This window comes from Micrasema longulum, unplaced genomic scaffold, assembly GCF_059751315.1.
Source record: "Micrasema longulum isolate JH-2025_06_02 unplaced genomic scaffold, ASM5975131v1 h1tg000279l, whole genome shotgun sequence".
In the NCBI taxonomy this organism is placed as follows: Eukaryota; Metazoa; Arthropoda; class Insecta; order Trichoptera; family Brachycentridae; genus Micrasema; species Micrasema longulum.
The window spans coordinates 305,493-329,361 of record NW_028277483.1 but is presented as its reverse complement, the minus strand read 5'-3'; the positions used below and the strand labels follow the sequence as shown (position 1 = coordinate 329,361).

Sequence of the window (23,869 nt, the reverse complement as noted above, 5' to 3'; positions counted from 1 at the left end):
AAGTAATGTGGCGGTAAAAACACGATATAGATCGTCAAATAATCCAAATACCCCTTCAGCGCATACCAGTTACAAAAAAAGGTAGTCTGAATCCACGCATCTCCCAAACCATCATATAAATGAATGAGCTCTTTTGAGTACGGTAATCAGAATCGGTAGCTACTGTCGGGGCCAAAAGACGAGAATGGGATGTTTTGTGTTCAAAGGATGATGTTTGATAGCTGTTAAGATTGAGAAAAAAAACAAATCACACAGTGGAACACTGGTTAAGGTCTTCTATAATGACTCAGGTAAACTGAGCCAGCTTGTGTAGTCTACTACTAGATGTTTACCCAAGGAAATACACAATACGGCCATTGTAAAGACACGAGTCGTCTGGTAGATAAAAAACGGATAAATAATAAACAGTTTCCTCTCAAATAAATGCATTTTAAATTTAATTGGGACACTAAATTATATCAATAAATTCAATTTTGCTTCGATATGCCCATTCTAAAATTAAAGACTTCCCACTAAACCAGAAAGTTCTCCCGTGTTATTTATTATAGGTATCATTAATAAAATGTTTATCTTAGCTTCTGTTCAAACGTGTTGCCAATATTAATATCTTATTCAGTGACAGATGTTTGGTCCACGATGACTTTTTGCATAAATGAATATTTAATATCTCCATGCGACTAAAATTGTCGAGTAGGTACACTACGTAAACGTGGTAAAAATGGAAATAAATATCACCGAATGCAATCTAACAGTTTTACTTATGTATGCACTGTTACTATTTTTTTCTGCTAATTGTTCTTGTATAAAAAAAATCAGAAGCTGAGTAATTATTTAGAAGCTCAAAGCGGCAATTTTATGTAATAAAATTTATGCTTTCATCGTTTCATAAATATTTTCTTAATTCTTTGTAAATCTTATAGAAGATATCGCTTTACAATGCAAATGAGTTTTTTAAAATTCACTTGACATCGATAAATTAGATGATAGCATTTAATAAAAAGTTAGATAATAACAAAATGACGTTAATTACCATGTCTTCTGATAAACTTTAATTTATGTTTTGGTCATTTTTTCGGATATGGAATAAATAATTACGTGACTTCAAGAAAAAGGTAAGAATTCCCACAGTTAGGATATAATTTGATACTTACAAATGAGCGTAGCAAACTTGAATGTCGGAATGTCTTCATTTGAATGCTCGTCCTATAAATAATCGGCGTTTCTGGAACTCCGGTGATATATTATTTCATTTTGGTAGCATTCCTTACATGCTGTTTATGAAACGTTATTTCAGTAACGTTCAAGCGAGGAAACAGGTAGTTAATTGCTCCCGGCAATAATTTAACCGAATCGGAGCATTATTTTGATCGAGCGATTACTCTGTCGTCTACCGTTTTAATTTCACATTTGACTTTGGCGTTATAAAATGGTCTGGACACTTAAACTAAATCGTTAATGCGACTTTGATGATAATACGAACTACTTGGAAAGATCCATTGGTTTTGTTACTGAATATGGACTGAAAATTTGCATTTCATTAGCATACGAACCGATCGCAGGATGAGATGTACCAAATGTTGTATCATGTTTGGTTTTATTTCCGTTCACTCGCTTGTACGGTGTACTGGTAATGATCGCGTAGGATTAGTGCAATTTATATCATTCTTCACGCTTTTATTTGACAGAATCTTAATAACAGAGAAGTGGTATCGCCTGCTACAGGTCGCTTGATTTATTATTGTTTGTACGATTAGTAACAACATACGCGATAGATTAGAAAACGGAATATATAACCTATACCGTGCATAATGTGTTTCAATGGGCGGTTCGGTAACGGAAAGGGGCGTGATATAAAAAAAAATGCTTTCCTTATATTTTTTTTTGTTTCAGGAAAAACCTCACAAATGCACCCTCTGCGCCAAGTCCTTCCCCACTCCGGGAGATCTCAAGTCACACATGTATGTACACAGCGGATCTTGGCCTCACAAATGTCATATATGTTCAAGAGGATTTTCAAAACACACCAACTTAAAGAACCACCTCTTTTTACACACGGGTAAGTCAACTATCTATTTGTAGTCACTTTGAGTAATTAATTAGTATTAAAATAGTATATTGAAGCGAATCATTCATAACTCAGATTCTACAGATATGCAAAAAAACAGATTGTAACGGTGTTTAGATTAAGGAATAATAAGTAGGTCTGTTTTAATATATTATGCCTTCGGTGTTTTGAAATAAAGATAGCGAGCGGCAGATAAAATTTTAAAATATAATAACTCTTACTCGATAACCCACGCCGATAAAACAAGAACTACAAGCTATTAATTTTGGAAGCTTCAGTAAACACGAGGTATGTTATCTAGAAGCTGGTCACCGTAATCTCGGAGAATTTGGCATCGGTGGAGACAATTATACATTACGAGAGCGAATGAGCGGCAGTACTGACAATTTATTCAATCAAAGTACGGCTCATATGGGGTGGACGGGTAACCGAATGAGATCAGCCAGTTCCGCCCTTTACGGGAGCTTTCAAGCGCCAACAATCGGTCGCGTTTCAAAAACGGCATTTGCCGCACATAATTGGCATTAATAAAGAGCGAAGCCGCGTTCTCCCTTGACACGATCTACTGCCTAATCAATAAACTGCTAAACAAAACAATGAATTTAAAGAAGTGTATCATACCAAGAAAGGAATGAAGCGTATTGCTGTCAATAATGCCAATCGTAGTAAATTTAAAACAACTTATTGAGACATTCCATAAAATCTCTGATAGCTGTATTTATAAATGCCTAAAATTACATTACTCATGATAATTAATTTGTTATCACGTGTATGCATAGTTTTTAAAAATTTATTATACACAATCATGATTACGAATTTCAACACTTTAACACAAATATTGCGTGCAAGAAAATATTATGTTTAACAATGATAATATCTAACAAACGTACGCGGATATTGGATGGAATATAATAAAAAAAACATAACATCATATCAATAAAACGTTAAGGCAATTAATCGACAATTATTTCGGTATTTTTATACCTACTTAGCAGTAAAATTTTTAATTGTTATATCGCATTTGATATTTGTGTGTCACCAACGCTAACGTTTTGATCACTTTATAATATTAATTTATACGCCGTGTTTCCATACTGAACTAGTTTTAAAACGCTCGGTAGCTTCAACTGCAGCGTAATTAATAAATGTTCTCTTCGATGTCTGTTTTGATCAATGTGCAATAAATAACCTTGAACGAGACCAATATAACGTAAAAAAAGACACAATAATCTATTCAAACTACTAGATTAATAAAATCAATAAAACATGGACAATTTGCGTACTTAATTCATTGCAATTATACGAAAATAAAATTAGATGTCGGTGCATTTATGGATACGTTAAATGATATACAATTAATAATACTAATATCTTGATAAAAAAACCCATGTATGAAAATATAAGACCACCTACATATTGTCAAGACTCCTGATATTAATTCAATTTTATTTATTTAAATAACTCCTTGATGATTTTCTGAATATTTCAGTTTACTGTTTACCATATTAATGTGCCATATATATATTTATAATAAATGAAAAATTATGTTTCTGATCCTATATTTGTGGTGATATACTCATGTGTGTCAACTAATTGCTAGTCCTATCTCAACACAGGACTTTTAGTCCTATGGAGTTGGGACTTACATATATCTCAAATAATGTACAGTAAACTTTGGTATGTAAATAAATAAATGTTCATATTGATATCCTTATCTATCTATAAACGTAATAATTTTATAACAATCCGTTTATCACGCGGTATTTTTATAAATAAATTACAGTTTTTTGTCCAAATCCAACAAGCTTTTAAAATTATCCAATAGGTATTTGAATGGACCAAAATTAAGAATTTGTCAATTGTATATTTAACTAATATTTAAGAAATTACTGCTTCTGCAAAAATGCTGTAGTATTAAATACAATAAACTACTGTATTTTTTACATCTTTAATTTTTTCTACTTACCGGTTTCAAAGCTACACAAGCTTGTTTATTTATTTATTTATTTATTTATTAACGGACATAGTCCATGTATACAATTTATAAGGTTTAAATATTACAATAAAAGAGTAGTTTAAAACATTTAAAGAAAAAAGAAAGAAGCATTGACAAACATAAGGGACATCGAGACAAGATCTGGACTATTTATTTAGTGCTCGTTTAAATCGTTGTAAACTTAAACCAAAAAAGTCCAGATCCTGTCTTGAGTTAACAATACGACAAAGGCGGGTCATTGGAGAATTTAGGCCATAGTTTGTTCTATGCTGATCGATGAACAGTACTTCACTGTTTCTCAATCTACGAGTCGGAATATTGAATTTTACTTGTCCCAGTAATGATGGAACATCGATTATACCATTTAGTATGCCGAACATATATATGGAGTCAATATTAGTTCTACGTTTTTGTAGACTAGAAATATTTAACATTGACTCTATTTCAGCATAAGAATAATTATCTCTCTCTAGTCCAAGCATCCACGCTATTTTTCGAAGCAAGCGATGTTGGACTGATTCAATGTGATTTATGCGATTGACATAGAATGGAGACCAGACCACTGAGGCATATTCAAGAAGAGGGCGAACAGTTGAGCAATAAAGAGTTTTGATTGTACGGACATTAGTAAAATCAGAGGATATTCTGTTTATGAAGCCAAGTAATTTCAGTGATTTATTTACTGTATTATCTATATGCTCGTTGTATGTCAGTTTATAGTCCAAAACAACTCCTAAATCTCTGATGGACTTGACTACATCAATTTTGGAGTTTTCTAATAGGTACTCGAAGGAAATTGGTTGCTTTGTTCAAGGTATAATTAACTAATTAATCTTACTCTATTTTAATTTAATGGAGTTAATAAGTCAAGTACTTTTGTCATGTTCTTCTTGTAAAGATGGAAGGTGTGGGGTGAGGGGTATCTATCTTTAAAACTAAACAGTAGTAGACTCAAGGAAATATTGTTTATTTGGTTATTTTTTATTTTTTTTTAACTATCGTTCATCGCTTTAAAAATTTCTAATAATTCTAAGTTGTCTAGTTTTAATATTTTATTTTTCACATGAAAATTTTTCAATACATTGTGTTTTTTAAAATTATGATCATGCCATAGTCTGTTTAATTAAGAATAAAAATCCTTCAAAACGGGTCAGACAATTTGAATGAAAAGTTTTTTACATTCGTTAAGTATTCTGGGTGCATTAAATTAAGAAAGAAAATAATCAACCTGTAAATTAATTCACAATTAAGACGTCGTTGTCGACTAGGCAGTCACGCAAACCAATACAACAAAACAAGAGTATAAATAAATGAAAAAAAAACGGAATTTATACAATGTACACGTGTAGGTCGAAAAAAGAAACCCTCGCTAAAAACACAATCAAGCCGGTATTCCGAATTCCAGTGTACCTTCGTAAAAAATTATCGAATAACACCTCCGGCTTTTTTTGCAGTGTTGATAAACTTTATTCCCTTTTCTACGGTGTCACTTGATTTGTCTCTGATTTTCATTCTTCAGCTACCTCTACTGACTGTCGTGTTGTCTTTTTTCTGGTAATTAACTCATTGAGACTATCTGGATCAAGCTGGTAATGAACGGGAGGACATGAGACTTAATATTTTTGTTTCCATTTGCTGAAATGCTTGTGGCCAGCACACGGATTTCTTTGAAGTTTTCGCATTATTATTATTATTATGGAATACTAATATAGCGCCATTTTCGGAATATAATACCTCAAGGGCGCTTTACAAAGTGATTACGCATGTATGTGTATTGTATTTAGTGAATACAATATTTTGGTATTCTTAATATTGTTAATTTTATTACAAATTTCATAAAAAATACTGTTTATTTGTTTTTTCCCAAGATTTGTTGGAAAACGTAACTAATTACCGAACCCTTTTCGAAAAGAATGTCAAATTGCAATTATAATTGTTTTTTTGCAAATTAAAATTCAATTGCAACTCAAACATCAAAATACCCCAAGATAGGGGGAAAAGAAAATAATTTTAAAAAAAAATATGTTTTTGTTAATATTTTAACAGGCAATATTTTATCGGTATCTGGTCGGCGTCGTGGTGTCATGTTCAGCGCATTTGCCTACCATGCGAGAGGTCTTGGGTTTGATTCTCGACATGGTTGAAATGAAACATTTATTTTTTGTTTTTTTTTGACAATATACATAAAAGGTTAAACAGAGTATTAAAAAAAGGATAATTACATAGCAATAAAATATAAATTAACAGTAAAAATAGTAAACTAAAAATCCCACAAAGGCGGGGCCTGTTCGTATTTAAGAGGGTGTTTCACACCAATATATTTTTTAGTCCCTGGAATAGTACCTGAAGCGTAAGACTGATTATCTTACCTTCATGTAATAAAAATGATCAAGATACCCTGCGATTAGTGTACAAATACAGTGCCCTATTCACCATTAGGTGTGGAAAGGGAATGATGATGATGATGACGAATATATTTTAGTTTTTGATGATGACGAATATATTTTTAAAAAAGCTTTGTGTAACAAAAGGCAATATTTACATAATAAGGAAAACAAGAAGTCGTATTTTTTATAAATTTTCTCTTCCCTGTCTTGTATAATTTATACTTTGCTCCAACATAATTGTAAACAATTCAATAAAACCAATTAAATTAAACATAAATGTTTAATTTTCAAATAAAAAAAAATAAATAAAAAAAAAATATTTTGAGTGTATTCGAATGATTCACAAAGCTGGATTTCATCGCTTAGGGAGTTATTTGGATTGAGATTTATTGCCTCCCTGTCTCGCAATGAATACGAATTTTTTATTAAAATCTATTCAACAAATCCATGGTAACATTAAAATTTATTTTTTTGTACTTTCTTTACTGTCACCATGGAGAAGGTCGCCGTGTCTGACCGGTAGCATCAGCTACCGCGTTTCCAGTTTTAATTATTATCTTCTGTCTGGTTCTGTGTATCTCCTCATTCCTTAATCACCTCTGTTAATCAACGGTACCGTCCCTGGCTTCCCTCGTCAGGCGGCGCTGGCGCTGAGAGGATGCATACTACAGACTATAGAGCGACAAAAAGACAATGAAGAATGATAGGATAAGAAAAGAAAGACGGCTGATTGAAATGAAAGAGTAAAAATAACTCGTTAAAATTAAATTGAGTTGCGCCTGCGTAATATATTCATCGTTATACTTCTATCCGCACAAACGCCAACAGCAGCGTATCCTGATCGTCTATTACATAAATATAAGGTGTTTAATATTAAACTTTTAGTGCTATTCCAGGAACAATGTTATGTACATTGCAGCGTTGAATCAACTTTAAAAATAATATTTTACGTCGGCCCTGCCAGGAATCGAATCCGGAACTCCAAGCATTATAGGCGAACGGGCGAACCACTACTTTATGAATCTGATTTATTCTCAATGAATTGGTTTTTTTACAATATGATTTTTATCTGAGAGTAGCCGTCGAGTTGAAAATACTCGTCCAGGGTTTTGGATCTATTTCACAAGTAGATCTGTATTTTTTATTCGCCTAGACAGACAAAATCTGTTGAGTCTCAGAAAAACAGCGTTGCTTTTGTTGGATTTTTTCATGCACTTTTTTTATCAATTATAAAAAAATATTCAAAAATAATGTATTATAAAATCAAAACTATTCATAACTGTTACTAATTTTAAAAAGTTATCTTCTTACATATTAAAAATGAATTGTTACGAAGTGAGTGACGATGCAATCATTTATATCCAACTACAGATAATCAAAGATAAATGAATATATAATTGATTTGTTTGTTTTCAAAATAAATAGGAATTTACGTAGAAAGCTTTCTTACGTTAATAGAAATATTTCTATTAAGATCTAAATTTAGTTGCAACAGAGGGAAAAAAAATTTAAGAAGGAAATATGGAAGTTTAGGCATTTACATGGCTTATGACAATAGTAATATATATTTACATTTTGTATATACTTTTATAATACCAACGACTTGATTATGACGTAAAAAAAGTTTGGTGTTTTGACTGAACTAACGCTTTAAAAAAAATTGTGTAAACAAAAAAGTTTAACATTTTTTTAAACATTTTTATATACAAATATATATTACAGTAATTATATTAAACGTTTTGTAATCTCAAATGGAGCAAGATGCTTGTGTTTAGAGGGGGAGTTTGTTTTACAATTGTACACTTTTTTGTAATAACTCTCAAAAACCTCTCAAATATCGCAAGTGATTTTCCATGACTTATTTATCTATGGTTATTTTTTTTTAATTGTCCAAATCTAAGGGCGAAAACAAAATATAAAGTTCTTTGAAACGATTTCTTGAACTCTCAAATTTCACAATTTTTTTCGATAAATTATCATTGATTTTTATATTTGAATTAAAATTAAATACACTAGGTAATTCGTTATAAAGCGCTTTAAATGAATATAATTATTTATAAAGTTATTAAATTTTATAAGTTAGCTATAATAATAAATAAAATGCGTTATTTAGAACATACTATTTTATTCTAATCCAATTAAATGTTTATCTCATTGCGAGTAAAGAGTAGGTACATGGGTACCTCTAGTATTTAATAGCTATTTTACATACCAAGAGAACAGGATGTTAAGATAGCTACTGTATTTCACAATAATATATCGTTGGAGCTGTAGGACTGATTCCAGTAATAAAGATGTATCTCGTTTATCGAAGGGTCGTGTTAACTAGCGCGGTGAGTTGGGATATCGACCGCACTCGACAATCTGTGATATAAATACGTCGATAAGACAAAAATAAAGGGATCGAAAATTTCAGTATCATCGCGTAGGTTGTGCTAAAAGTAGTAATAATTAAGTCTTAAATGCAATGTTGGTTTGTATGTTTGTACTAGCGATAAATCTTGTTGTAGTTAATCCGAATAGCAAAAAAAAGATACGGATTCTTTTGAATTTCTTTCGTTAAAGCATATTCAGTACCTACCTATGAAATGTATTATTTTTAAATGTAAAAATGCAATTTGCACAAATTTTTGTATTTCCAAAATAACAGAATGGATTACGCAAGTTTTTCAAAAAAAGTATATTTTCGTCATTTTTTTATTTTTAACCAAAAGGTTAAAAAATGCGTGATTATCGAATAATTGCCGAATATATGTTAGATCTTTTGTGAATATCTTTACAAAGTACTCGATAAAAGTAGCATTGCATTTATTTGTCATGTTTTAGGCGTCCATACATATGATTATATTTTTTCTTTCGTTGAATTATCAGCCGTTCTCTTGTTGGAGTTTGCCGCCCTAAGGTAGAAGCTCGCTTCAGATGATAGATGGCCGTGGTAGCCGCTGTGGGCGTGGTAAACGTGATATATTACTTCTTGCAATTAATGTTTTTTAATATACAAAATACGTTTTTTTCGCTAGTGCTACTAGTGGAATTTTAATCAAAATCCAATCCCCTTCCCGAGGATCACGCAGGATTCTGTACCCAATGAACTTTGGTCGATATGGATCGAATCCATTCATCAAATTCTCCTTTATTTTTATTTCTCAGTAAATTACATTATGGCGTCTTAATAAAAAATGATAAAATGTTCATGCTTTTAATAATATTATTTGCATTGGTTAAACTGTTGATACTTCTAACTATATAACTGTTTCTTTGTTTTTTCCATTAAATTTTTGTCTTGTAAAGGAATAGAATAATATTTTTTCAAGCATTTACTAAATACTTAAATACTATAAATTATTTTACCGAACGTAAATTTGAAATTTTTTTTTCATACGAACGCAAACCCTATTACTGTCTCATTTACCTAAATAAAATTACTTAATTAAGGCTATAGTCAGATACAAAGTAAGAAAATGAAATGATTTTGCCATTTAAAAACGCCGCGCCCTTTTTCAAAATCACGCTTTTAAAAAAAAAAGTAAGTAAACGTGAAATAAATGAAAAAATTCCAGAGTATTCTTGATAAAACAAATAAACTATATTTTTACGTTTAATGTAGCTAAAATGTAGTTAATTTTCTCTCCTCTCGAAATTTATACTTAACTTAGGTACATTTATACAAAGACAAATCATTTTTTGTAGAAATTTTGTCTAATAATTTAAAGTTAATCGAACAGGGCTGTTATAATAGATAAAAACTTACATTTTGGTTCATAAAAACAAATAAAAGCATTTTACAGAACAGATATTTAGAGATATTTTTCTAAAATTTTAAGTTAAATTATGGCTTCAACGACCATTGAAATAATCACGTAGTTAAAATATTTCGCTTCAAATATTTATTTATGGAATTACGGTTTTATATATTTTTAAGAATAATATTTTGGTTGTGAACATTTAATATCTGAAGTATATTTTGAGCTTAATTTTAATATTTATATAGGCAATTCGACCGATCTTTACAGGTCGCAGTGACGTCAGGAGCTTGCCTAGCAGTGACGCCCACCTCTAAGAAGGCTATTCGACGGCATTTGTTATCTTTTTTTTACAATGATCTCAGTCGTTAAGTGTAACACCTTATTTATTAATAATATAAATAAAAAAATATTAATGCTTTAATACACGAATTTGGAACAAGCCAAACCAGTTTCATCGCTCTCGCAATATTACTTCTTATTGTATAATAAATTACAATGAATTTACACCAAAAATTTTACTAACAAACAAAAATCCTATTTAAATTTGAATAACAAATATCTAAGGATCTTTAGAAAACGAAATAAGTGTTTTAAAAACACATCAGAAAATGGCGCTTGTTTTCGTATTGTATAACATGGTGAAGAATGTCCCTCGAGTACTGCAAATTACGTCCTCTATTCAAATTTAAATTTTATTGCATTCGTCGGACGCGTTTTTCGAAATTCACATCCATTAAAATAAGACGTAATTTCATATTACACCGACACACGCAGCTCCTGGAAGCAGTTGGCCGTTTGCCACTCGCTATTTTGTCCACGCAGCCTCGCGTGGTACTTTTCTCCCTTTCTCAATCAGCCTCCCAGTCACGCGATGGGCCGAGGATATAGAAGCTTCATGCCTTGCTGGGTATTCTACATACGGTGACAATTTACAGACCAAGTTGCATGGGTATGTAACATTTGCGGTTAATGACGGGTAAATGCCACCGATTTATTATATTGCAACAAGAAATTGTGGGGTAAAAATAAAAGATATGCTAAATCTTTTCAATTTAAGCGCTGAGCACACAATACTAGTATGCGTGGTTGATTAATTATTTATTTGCTATGATTTTTGATATTTCGGTAAACTGATCGATGACGCGTATCACCGCATACGTTTTTATGATTTTACACTTTAGATAGCCGTTGCTAAGTTTACGATTTTTATACTTAGGTTATTCATTTACCTAATAATTTATTGTTAATTTTGACTCAATCGACCTACAATTTATTTTAATAAAAAATAAAATAATTAAAGACACCAATATCTTAACAGACCCGGATGAAACAGTTCTTTGATAGATATATAGAAAAATATAAAAGAGTTATTATGGAATGTGAAAATCTAAATATTTACAGAACTAATTTATTGATTTATTGTATATAATATGGCCTAAGCCAATAACAACAGTTATAGGAAGAAACTAATTTACCAGGAACTGGACAAAAAGTAATGATATTTAAAATATAAGACTAATAGCTAAACCATACCAATCCTTCTTCATCCCATACTGTGTTTATGGCGAAGAGATCTACGAAAAACGGAAAGATCTAACTCAAAAAATTCCACGGTGTGCGACGAATTGAAAAATCTACATATTCTGGACATTGGGGTATAAAAATAATTGTTTATGATCTAACAGTGACCAAATGGAGCTTCTCACTAGTATACGTGGTCCTGTCAGATACACAGATTTGGTGAACTCCAAAAAAATTGTAATTGGTCATGTCTAATCAATTTGATCCCAGTCAGTGAAGTTTACTTCCCTCTTTTCCTCAATCCAATGAAGTAAATATTACTTACTCTTGGATTTCCTTCCTTCAGTACAAACATTCCAAGACTACTAGACTACAGAGATTTCTATTTCGGCAACGAGAAAATTTTCCTTGCTATGAGAGGACTGCCAGCGAGACAGTCTTAAGCTGCTTCGTGGAATATATAGTGAGCAGGCTGTATCGTTGACAGGTTTAAGTGATCACTTAACGCACTTTGTATCATTCAACAGTTGGCCTCAGGGTGTAGTCGTCAGCGCGTTTGTCTACCATGAAAGAGGACTTGGGTTAGGTTCCCGACATAGTTGACATGAAATATTTTTTTAAAAAGGTGTTTTTACAATATGATAATTCACAGTCTGTAACTGATCATTTTATCTTCATGTAACAAAAAATATCAATATACACTGCAATTGGTGTACCAATGAAGTGCTCTATGCATCATTAGGCGAGGAAGGGGAATGATGAAGATAATGATGAAAAGTCAACTGATGATGCCTACGAGAAAAACTAGATATCGCTACTTAAATTCAAAAAGGCCACAAATCGAAAACCCCGAAATTTCGTTTTGTTGCAAAAATAGAATTATAACTGCTCATATTTTTCGATAAGAAAAAGGCTAATGGATTTCGCATTATAAATGACACAAATCGCACAACAGCCTTTTTGGCATTTTGTCTTTTGGTGGCTAACTTCAGAGCTTTATGGGCTATAGTTGGCACAAAACTCCATAATTAGATGTATACAACTTTGAAAAACGCATCTAATGATATTTAGAAGGAAAATATAGAAAGTCAGATTAGAATCGGGTTGTGGTCCCGTGGCTAGTGTTGCGGACTCACGGGCTAGAGACCCGAGGTGCATACCCCACTCTACCCCAACTTGATTTCCATTTTCTAATAGTGAATTATTTAAAACTCGTTGAAAACGGCCACCAAAATTGAAATATTTGGATAAATTATAAGAACGCTAATATTTTTTTAATATATATAAAAAAAAAATAAGTAAAATCTCATGATTGGCTCAACTGAAAAATGACCAATTTCGATTTGTGGCCCTTTTCAATTTAAGCAGCGATATATTCAAACAAACAGTATACCTTAAATATTTAACATGTCACTAAAAAATATTAAAAATACTGAGTTAAATACAGAAGTGAGACATTTGCTCAAATTATGGCTGGTAGAAAAAAGTTTTTTGTATTAGTGATAGTTATTAATTTTTGACAATATAATATGTAATATTTTTCAAGTAAAATTATTATAAATGTAGGTTAAGTGTGAATAATCGATGCAATTTATAAGAACCTTCTGACGAGTTGTATGTATGCAACTCAGCAGCACTTTAATTTAAGACGATTTTATAAAAAAAAAAGAAAAAAAATATTTAAAAAAAACTTTTGAAAACTATGTAGGTAGATGTGGAAATACTGTAAATCACAAAAATTTGCATTTTTAGCACTTCTAGCATTTTTATGAGTTACATGAAAATAACTCCTTTGTTAATTGCAGGATTCATTATTTGAACTGATTAAAAAAAAAGTTAAATAATTCGAAAAAATGTTTCATTAGTTTTCCATGTTGACGAGTCCTGCAGCGTATCAGCAATAATTAAGACTTAATGCCGGAGGAATTACACAGTTGTTCTATGTAAATCAGTCCAGCGCAGCCCTCGTTTATTTTCTCATCTCGACTCCCACTCCTGTTACTCTAGATAGGTGCAAACTACCTACCGAGATTGTAAAGGAATGGGTAGGTGCACGGTGCATGCTGCACACAGAACACAAAGCAGGCATCTCATGGGCCTACTCATCACGCGCAGACTTATAAAAATACCAATAAAAGAATTATAATAATAATTATAACCATCATCATTCCCCTTTCCACACCCAGTGGTGTATGGGGCGCTGCATTGGTACCTAAACCAAATTCATCGATTGTTGAAGATATTCCCGAGTATTTAAACTACTTTGTTATTTATTTATTTATTCATTCAAAATTACACTAATTTAAATATAAGTGAACTTAATAAGACTTTTTAGGCTATGCCCGTGTCAAGCCATAATAAATAACAATAAAAAATACATTGTAAAATTAATTAGATTTAAATATGATATGAAATATTATTAAAATACAGAAAAAAGGGTATAAGTAATAAATAATAAAATACCAAAGAATACGATTTAAAAAGGATAATCGGACATAAATATTAAAATTTAAAATATAAATTTTAAAAATTTAGATTAATGCATAATCAAATATATTAAATAACAGTATCATTGAAATTGATTGAAAAAAAAAACAGAAAAATAGTATCATTAAAATCAATAGAAAAAGAATATAAATATATAAAAACATGATTGAAATGATAATTGAGATATGGTTTCTATAAACTCATTATACACTGTAGTAAGAAACAAGAGTAATAAATAATATTCCGAATAAGAATGAGTGCTTAATTAAATAATTCAAAAATACATAATGAAAAAAACCTTAATAATACACAATTAAAAAACATAAAAATACATTATGAAAGAAACATAAAAATACGTAATGAAAAAAAACTTTTAAAAAAAAGAATGTATTTTTTATTCTTTTATTTTTATTTATTGGGGATATCAACAGTAATACATTTAAAAAATATAACGAACGAACGAAGAGATGGGGATTTTTAATCTTGAACAATTGGTATCATTGACATAAAAAAATACTGCTTCGCCTCAAGAAACTAGGTTGATTCCTGTTAATTTAACCGAGAAATTCTTCCACACACGCGTTCCGATTTCATCTTAATCAGCGGCCGAATAGGTGATAGTTCTGGTTCGTTGCTTTATCCGCGTGATGAATCGGTTCTCTCGATATCCTTGACAAGCGCAATAAAATGTCCACGAGGTATCTACCAGCAACTAACAATACTTCTCGTGTCTACTTCTCCACGTCCGCGTCCGCAGAGGGAAGTGTGAACATTATTGCCCGCCTTCGGCAGAAACACCCAAGACCAATTACCTCGTACCGAGAACTGATCCACAAATGCAAAACATCGCAGAACCAATGAAAAAGAACAGAAATACCATTATTTAAATGTACTGTGAAATGTTTGTAGAAATATGTTGGCTTTGAATATGTTTTCAATAATTGAAAACAAATTCATGAAAGTGCTTATATATATGGATTTAATTTTGATTTTAATGGAACCTGTAATATCTACGACAATGAAAGCTTTTTTTATTAAACTTGTTCCAGCATACTTTTATTTCCGTTGAAGTCTATTCGATATTCTTGGTAAAGTAATTATTAGTAAAATGATTCATTTGCATGCGCCTAAAAAAAATGTTTATCTAGTTTTAAAAATATTATTATCGTAGGTATTTATCAAAAAAACACACGGAGAAAAAACTATATTTGAAATGCCTATCGCCCAATTCTTTTAATGCTTTCTATTTGGCGATGAGTTTCCATTTTCATTTAAGTAACTTTAATTATCACATATGGTGCATTTAAGCCATATTGCAAAAAGGTCGTCAAAAATCCTACGAAACCCATGTTACATTATTTACCAAGTAGCTTCGAGCGTCTTGTTTTCCGAGACTGAGCTGACAGACCTAAAATAATATGAAATACCGTTCCACGTATAGTTGGTCAGGATCGGCAATCACACGCCGACCACGGAGGGCTGTCCTCATAATTCAGAGGACTCCCAATGCTCAAAGTTATTGCGTTTTCTGTCTGAAACAGAGCATCCGCTCAAGTTCCGCAATTCACGAACGGCCGAAAGGTTCGAGTTATATGGAGACACATCCGTAAAAGGAATTTCGAATTTCCGCATCGGAATTCTCACTCAGTATCGTGGGTTTTCCCTTTAACTTTCTGGACAACTGGAAGAAAGTGGGAGGCGGAGGCATGCTCAGAACATATTTGCGATGGGGGAGTATTGTAAATCGCGAAGATACCCTGACGCCGATAGCACCGAGGCATAAACTATGAAAGGCTGCTTATTTTAAAATCGCTATGCAAATTGTGAAGGAATCGCTGAAAGTCACTTGCATATCTGGCATTGCATCTCGAGCAACCTTATTGTGTGCATTGCACGCAGGCGAGATAAGCAGTTGTACTTGCCGTGAGAAGTATTGATTAGACTTTAGGTGATAGTTTATCTATCCAGAAATGTACAAATTTACGATAGTGCTAAATTATCCGACCAATAATTGCTATTAACTCTCGGCCAGTGGTACATAAATAAAAATAACCGACCTAGAAATAAACATAACTGATAATTTTATTTTCATCTATCGAGAAACCGATAACTAGAGTTCTCATAAGAACAAAGTGACCTCATCAAGTACGTGATGATAGGTTTATTCAGTCACAGTTATGTTATCAGAATTGTACCGAGACGATGGACAATTCAAATTTGTCGAGCAAACAATGTAATATACCCGATATTTGCTTCGTCATGGTTGAATTCGTAACCTCAAATATTTGGTTTCACAGAAAAAATAGGCTTACTTTCATAAGACCGTATCGGTATTTTACAAGTATCACTGAATGATTGAACGCCGTATTATGTTACCTTCGTTAATCAAAAATGAATGTTTGGAATTCGATTCAGCATATTCGCTTTGTGGTCATGATTAATGGTATTTTAATGAATTAAAAGGTAAAACAGTCAACAACAATGTAAATGGGACGGAGCGATCTCCACCAAATCCCGTTGAACGATGCGGTGTTTCCGCCCGTGTATTTTATTCGCGACGAGACTCCGCCGCGCCGTAGTCGCTCAAGACGTCGATAAGACTTCTACCTTCATTAATTGGTCGATCACTTTAGTAGACGCTCCGATATCTCTCGCCTCGTGTATGGGATTCTTTTAATTACTACTTCTGGTCAAGGTTACGAGACTATAATTTGAGTTCTCAGCAGTGGCGAGGGGCGATTCGGCGATAGACCGGGCGTTATGGGAGATGGGCATTCGCCCAAAGTGCATTGTCATAGCCGATAATCGAAACGGGGTCGGTCTGCCTTTGTGCGAGCAACGAGCCTTCTTACGAGGCGTGCTTTCGTTCAAATTTTAATTACATATTTTCATAGAATCCATAACGCCGACCGTTATATAGCGAAAGACTTTACAGGGACACGACTTAGTTCAACTGTATAGTATCGAACACTATGGGCTATAATAATTATCATTTGAGATGATGATACACACTATCGTTCAACACATTATTTAAGTTCGCGTTTAAATTTGCGGCCGCTATTTGTTAACTTGTAAACTTCTGGAAATCAGAAGATAAAATAAGATCACAACAAAATATACAGACACGATCGGGTGAAGAATAAATTACATTGGTCCGACGCGACGGCTCACTCAAATCTGGCACAAAGGAGCTTTACCTTCCTAGCTTCCAAATTCTTTAATCATATTCCGACAGTCATAAAAAAACTCCACAAGTAGAGACGCGATTGAGAGAAATGTTTACAATAGGCTGCTGCACATTGATGAAGACTAGGTTAATAAGTCGTTCAATTTAAAGGGATAGTACAATTTTGCTTACACGCTTTAATTCATTAAATGAAATAATTGATTGCATCTCTTTTTACTTTTGTTCTTTAACTTTATTTTCTCTTTACATATTTCGATGTTACGTTTTGTCATTCAATATATTTCAAACTATAATTTCGTTTCATTATGGATTACTTTAATTTAAACGTTATAGACCATATTTCAATTATTATTACAACTATGTTTTTGAACTAAATTAAATGAATTTTAATGATATTATTATCTGTCTACTGATTTATACTTATAATTAAATATGTGTAAAAATTATTTATTTTATTTAGTTTGTTATTTTTAATATTGCATCGTGTGTAATTATTATATTTCTTCTATTTGGATTGTTATTGTGTAATTAAAATATTTTATCATATGTAATTATTATTTATTTTAAGTTATTTATATTTCGCTATTTTAATTATTATAACTTAACACAATCACAGCCCAAAAAGCCTTGAAAGGTTAGTTGATAGGTATGTTGACAAATATAACTTGAAATAAATAAATTTGTCGTATGTTTGGAATATAGATAAGCAATACCGTGCTCTCACAATACCAACGTGTTAAATTTCTTACAATTATCGAATTATTGAGGCGAGAGCTTCCATTGAGTAAGGAGCCACCGAAGATCGCTTTGTATTGATGTCCGATAATTGGTTTCAAAGATCGTCTCTTAGTTCCCGACCGAAGGTCTCCGGACCACCCATCTATGCAAGATCAGTAATGTTATTTAAAGCTTATTTGAGTTACACCGTTATTCGTTACACGGCAACCGATTGATTGATGAAAGCACCGGCCAGGAATAAACCATTTACTTTTTTCGTTGCTGAATGAAATTACTCGAGTTGATTATTGGAAGCTGAGCTCATTATCTCGAGAAGTATGGACAGGCGGAATATAGAGCCAAGGGAACACTGGTCTATCATCTAATAAGTGCTTATTTCCTGAATTAAACAGTAGTTTAATACGAAGAATAGATAATAACTCTAATGATTACACGCTCCTTCGAATTATTATTCATGAATAACTGATTTAAATATTTTGAAATGTTTAAGCGTCTAATACGCATTTAAGACAAGATGTTCGGCGGAAAAAATGTAATTTCGATCCAGCGTAGACGGTGTTAATAACTATGTAGATACTATTATTAACTTTTATAACCACCTTCTAAGATTCAATTTCAATAGGTAATGTGACACATAAATTCGGCACGTCGTAACAAAAATTATTCAAAACATACAACGTTTTTTACGCCAAGTAAAAAAAGCATCTGTTTACAAGCAACAAATAAACAGCGATTCTCCGTAACTAGTTATGAAGTATGCGAAAAAGTTTGTTCGATTTTTGCATATCAATTCTTCTATAATTCTCTTTATGCACTTCATATCGTGATTATTCATATTTAAACCCCAAGTATTTCGGCTATAAAATTCATTGTATCATCTTCTTTGCGCGTATAATGAATTCAATCAAATGCTTCATTGATAACGAATTGCATTTTTCAACCAAATGGAAAAATTAGAGACGCTTAGTACAAGGTACTTTCTATTTGGTTGTTTTCCAGGAAATATGTCGTTGTAATAAATTCCAATTACCAATACGTAAATAAAAACCGAACGAAATTTATTTCGCCACAGTTTTTATCAACGCCAAAAATAAATCGTCGACACGTTATTGATCTTCTACAGTTATTATCTCCTTTAGACTTCAGTGTGAAACTTTTCAATCGCATGAAGTATTTATTTGTTAAATATATTGTGTAAATGGTGCCTCATACCGATAATTGTAAAAATACTGTGCAGTGTCATTTTTTAATATTTTTTTTTATTAATAACAAATAAAAATACAATGATACAACTAAATACAATTTTTTACATTAGTCCAATACATATATTTACATTAACGTTTCCCATTAAGTAAAATAAATAAACAATTCGTGTGTACATAATGGGGAGTGACGTCTTACAATAGTTTATTTTATTTAACTAATAATATTTTTAGGCTAACATAAACAAATTACAAAAAAAAATATACACGGTGTTTTTCATCAGTGTTATATAAAGAATAATTATAGATGTAACTTTTCACTTCTTTCTTAAATATATTGTATTCCTGACTGTACTTTTTATTATCTTTGTTCATTTCATTTAAGAAAAATATTCCTCTGTAATATAAACCTCAAATGACTAGTTGTACATGAAGTGTTATTAAATATGTGTATAAAACCACTTACCGACTTCTCCAAGTCTACCGGTTTCGAGACGTATCCGCCTCTTCGTCAGGACACCAATTAAACCAACACGTAAAACCCACAAAACACCTTCACCATAGTTGTTGCAGAAAAATACAAAACCAAAACGAGATATATTTAAATATGCAACCCTTACATGCACTGATAAGGTTATAAAAATATATTATGTTGTGGGATAATAGTTATGTACGTTTCAAAACCGGTAGACATAGGAAAGTCAGTAAGTGACTATACCCAAATATTTAATAACATTTAGTAAAATGTTTGACCCCAAAATAAATGCTTTATATATCAAGAATAGTTATTTATGAATTCAAATGTTTCCTAAAGTAATATTTTTATGAAACCTTTTTTAAAATCTGAATTTAGTTCTCTGTTTGTAAAAAATAACAGAATTGAGGATACTTTTTCACTGCATAAACACCAATACCAAAAAGGAATGGCCCAAGCTCAGACGCAGAAGTCTTTCTGGGCATTTTTTCCTATTTATGTTGAAGCTTAATTTTAAGATGCATTTTTCTAAAGTGTATTTTTGTAATAATTTTTCTATGTAAACAATATATGTATGGAAAAAAACAAATAAAAAAATCTACATTTTTCGTTTATAGCACATAAATATAACGTTATAATTGTGAAAAAAATCTTAATATCATAATTTTGACATGGTTATGATTTATTTTATAAAGTCTTTATTCAATAAAATATACACATTATTACAATATTCATACATTTGAAAGAAAACAAAGTATTAAAATATATTTTGTTAAATGAGTTTTAATTAATAATCAAATAAAAGAGTACAGACATAATACTTTATACGTATAAAATAATAAACACAAATTATTTTGATTTTGATGCTTTGAAAAATATAATTAAGAAGAAAAAAAACTCAATAAAACCAGATAATAATGTTTTATAGATTTTTTTTTCGAAAGTAAGAAAATAGTTTAATTTCTATTAAAGTGTAGCCATTTACTCAAATACATTTTAAACGTAGAAAAAAATGTAAACACACATTTAAATAGTGTGCTCATAAATTAATGTAATCGAAACAAGATAAAAAATAAAACAAAGTAAATGGAAATTTTTAATTCATATCTACATAAAAAATAAAAATAATAAGAAAATTTAAAGTACCTTCCTTTTAAAATTAAGATCTAAAAACTGTCAATAAAACAAGAAAGGAGTAAGAGAAACGGTTAACCTAAGAAAAACTTAATTTTTAAAAAATCTTTGATTATTGAGTACTTGAAAATAACATTTTTATATGCATAAATTGTATGTATTTATTTGATATGTAATATATATTTTCTTTACTAACTTTGTATACTATGTGGAAATCTGTTATTAGTTCTGAGTTTATACACTATATCTGTTTGTTTACTAAAAATATGTATGTAGAACTGTTGATTTCCCTAATAAAATAAAATAAAATAAAATATAATAAAATAAAATAAAATAAAATAAAATAAAATAAAATAAAATAAAATAAAATAAAATAAAATAAAATAAAATAAAATAAAATAAAATAAAATAAAATAAAATAAAATAAAATAAAATAAAATAAAATAAAATAAAATAAAATAAAATAAAATAAAATAAAATAAAATAAAATAAAATAAAATAAAATAAAATAAAATAAAATAAAATAAAATAAAATAAAATAAAATAAAATAAAATAAAATAAAATAAAATAAAATAAAATAAAATAAAATAAAATAAAATAAAATAAAATAAAATAAAATAAAATAAAATAAAATAAAATAAAACGCAAAAATTTATTCAATGAGAGATAAAAAATGTTTTACATAAATAATAAATCAATATAGGAACGTTCTGTCTACTAACCACTTTCGTAATAAAATGTATTGTTGATGTAAGACGATCGCGTGGTAGTTAAGGACCACGTCACTCATCGGTAGTTACCATCAACAAAATTATCGCTTCCAACCATCAAATATAATATATAATTGAGAAAAAGAAATATAAAAGGAATCCCAGACAACTGAAGAGTTGTCTTCTAATGGACTAAAAAAATAGAAAAGTAATCGTTTAAGCTTGTTTTATTTTAAGACATCAATCATATTCATACCTATGCAATAAGGATGGCAAATTAATTTTTATCTCGAGTCCTTATTACAAATGACATTAAAACGTCGTCCATTATGTGTGGTTAGAATTTAATCACGAGGATCCAACACTTCCTTTTTGGCCATAAATTAAGAGGCGAGAATTCGCTTCTGTAGCCCTCCCCCCGGCGCTTGCCCAGCTTTCCTTCTCGAAGGATCTTAAGAACGCAATTTATTTATGATTCAATAACATCCCGGCAAATGGCGTGCTAAAAGGTCGTGAAACGAAATGATTTAGGTCGTTTCGGAAATGAGTACTGCTACCAAGGGAAATTAATCGGCCATACAATATCGAATATCCAAACGATTCTGTTTCTATATTTTCTCTAAGGTCGGAACTAATATAATAAAGATGGATGACCGGTTTTGTTTCGTGTCGTTAGAACTACGCTACACATGTTTAACCCTGCCACGGTGTAAGTGAACATAATGGAAATACAAGAATGACACTTAAAACCATTCGTAAAAATTCAATTTACAATATTTATTTAATTTATTTTTTATCATATTATAAACGTTAAATTAAAAATTTATGCAAAGTTGCTTTGACTATCTGACTAGGGTTATTTTTCCCGTTTTAAGCCAGTCAAAAAATAATATAAAAAACAGTAATCAATACATGGAAAAAATTAATAGAGATAGTAGAGATATCAACAATATTTTGAGTTTGTCCACAAAACATCAACAGATGAAAGAATTGAAGGAATATAGATGTTCAAATATGGGCAGAATGGTGAATATTACACAGTGTGTAAAGTGGCCACTTAAACCAGCCATTGACAGGTCATAAGCCCTGTAAATGCCTAGATTTCTAAATTACCTTCTCTTAAATGTTCTTCATTTCTGTTGTAATATGTTAATAGTAGTAGAGATAGTGAAAATATAGTGAAAAACATAAACAGTAAAAATGTAGTGAAAACATATAAAAAAATAGTAAAATACGTAGTAAAAACAAAATACACGGTAGGAAACATAGTAAAAGACAGCAAAAACACATTTCAAACCCAGAAAAATACTCAGTGAAAATAAAATACATAGTACGCAACATATAAAAAGACGTACTAAAATAAATATATGTATTGCAAAAAACATAGTAATATACGTAAAAAAAGAAAAGAAAACACCGTTAAAGATGTGTTAAAAAAATGTATGCATTATAAATTACATTTTCTTTATCAAAGAAGATTTTACTTTAAATTTTTTCCACATACTTTTTAAGACAATATTTTGAATTTGTCTAAATTTTTGTAGACAAGGACTGGGTTCAACTCCCTGGGGAGCTGTTTTTATTAACATATTACAACAGAGATGAAGAACATTTAAGATAAGGTAATATAGAAGTCTAGGCATCTACAGGGCTTATGACCTGTCAATGGCTGGTTTAAATGGCCACTTTACACACTGTGTAACATTCACCATTCTGCCTATATTTGAACATCCATATTCCTTCAATTCTTTCATCTGTTGATGTTTGTGAAGTTAAAGAGCTGAAACCTTTATTTATGCGGGTGAGATTCATCTAATATAATTATTTCACCTACATACTAGGCAACACCCGAAAATATGATTTTTTCAATTTCTATACTTCTTCATGAACCAGGTAATTTATCAACAATATTTTGAATTTGTCCAGGTCATAAGCCCTGTAGATGCCTAGACTTCTATATTACCTTCTTATAAATGTTCTTCATCTCTGTTGTAATACTTTTTAAGAGTTTTTAGAGTATGTGCTTGCTTATAATATTAAGTGTGAGGTGGTTCGATTTCCTATCTAACATTGAAGTCCAAGAACGGACGCAGCAGCCGTCTAAAACGAGCGTTTTAAGGATGCGGCGGTGGACGTGGCACGGACACGTGCTGCGCGTTCCCCAAGTTACCTCTTTTTCACACCCACGGGCTAACACCGTCTTGGAAGACCGTCGATGAC

The 23,869-nt window shown here is 30.9% G+C and overlaps 1 protein-coding gene across 1 annotated transcript in view; it reads left to right on the top strand.

The window, feature by feature from the left end:
• LOC148282896 (uncharacterized) overlaps positions 1-23,869 on the top strand; it is a 197,088-nt gene that overhangs the window by 115,848 nt on the left and 57,371 nt on the right. Inside the window, exon 5 of the mRNA XM_088224317.1 lies at positions 1,891-2,056. Coding sequence (XP_088080443.1) covers positions 1,891-2,056 — 166 coding nt within the window. The remainder of the gene's footprint in view (positions 1-1,890; positions 2,057-23,869) is intronic.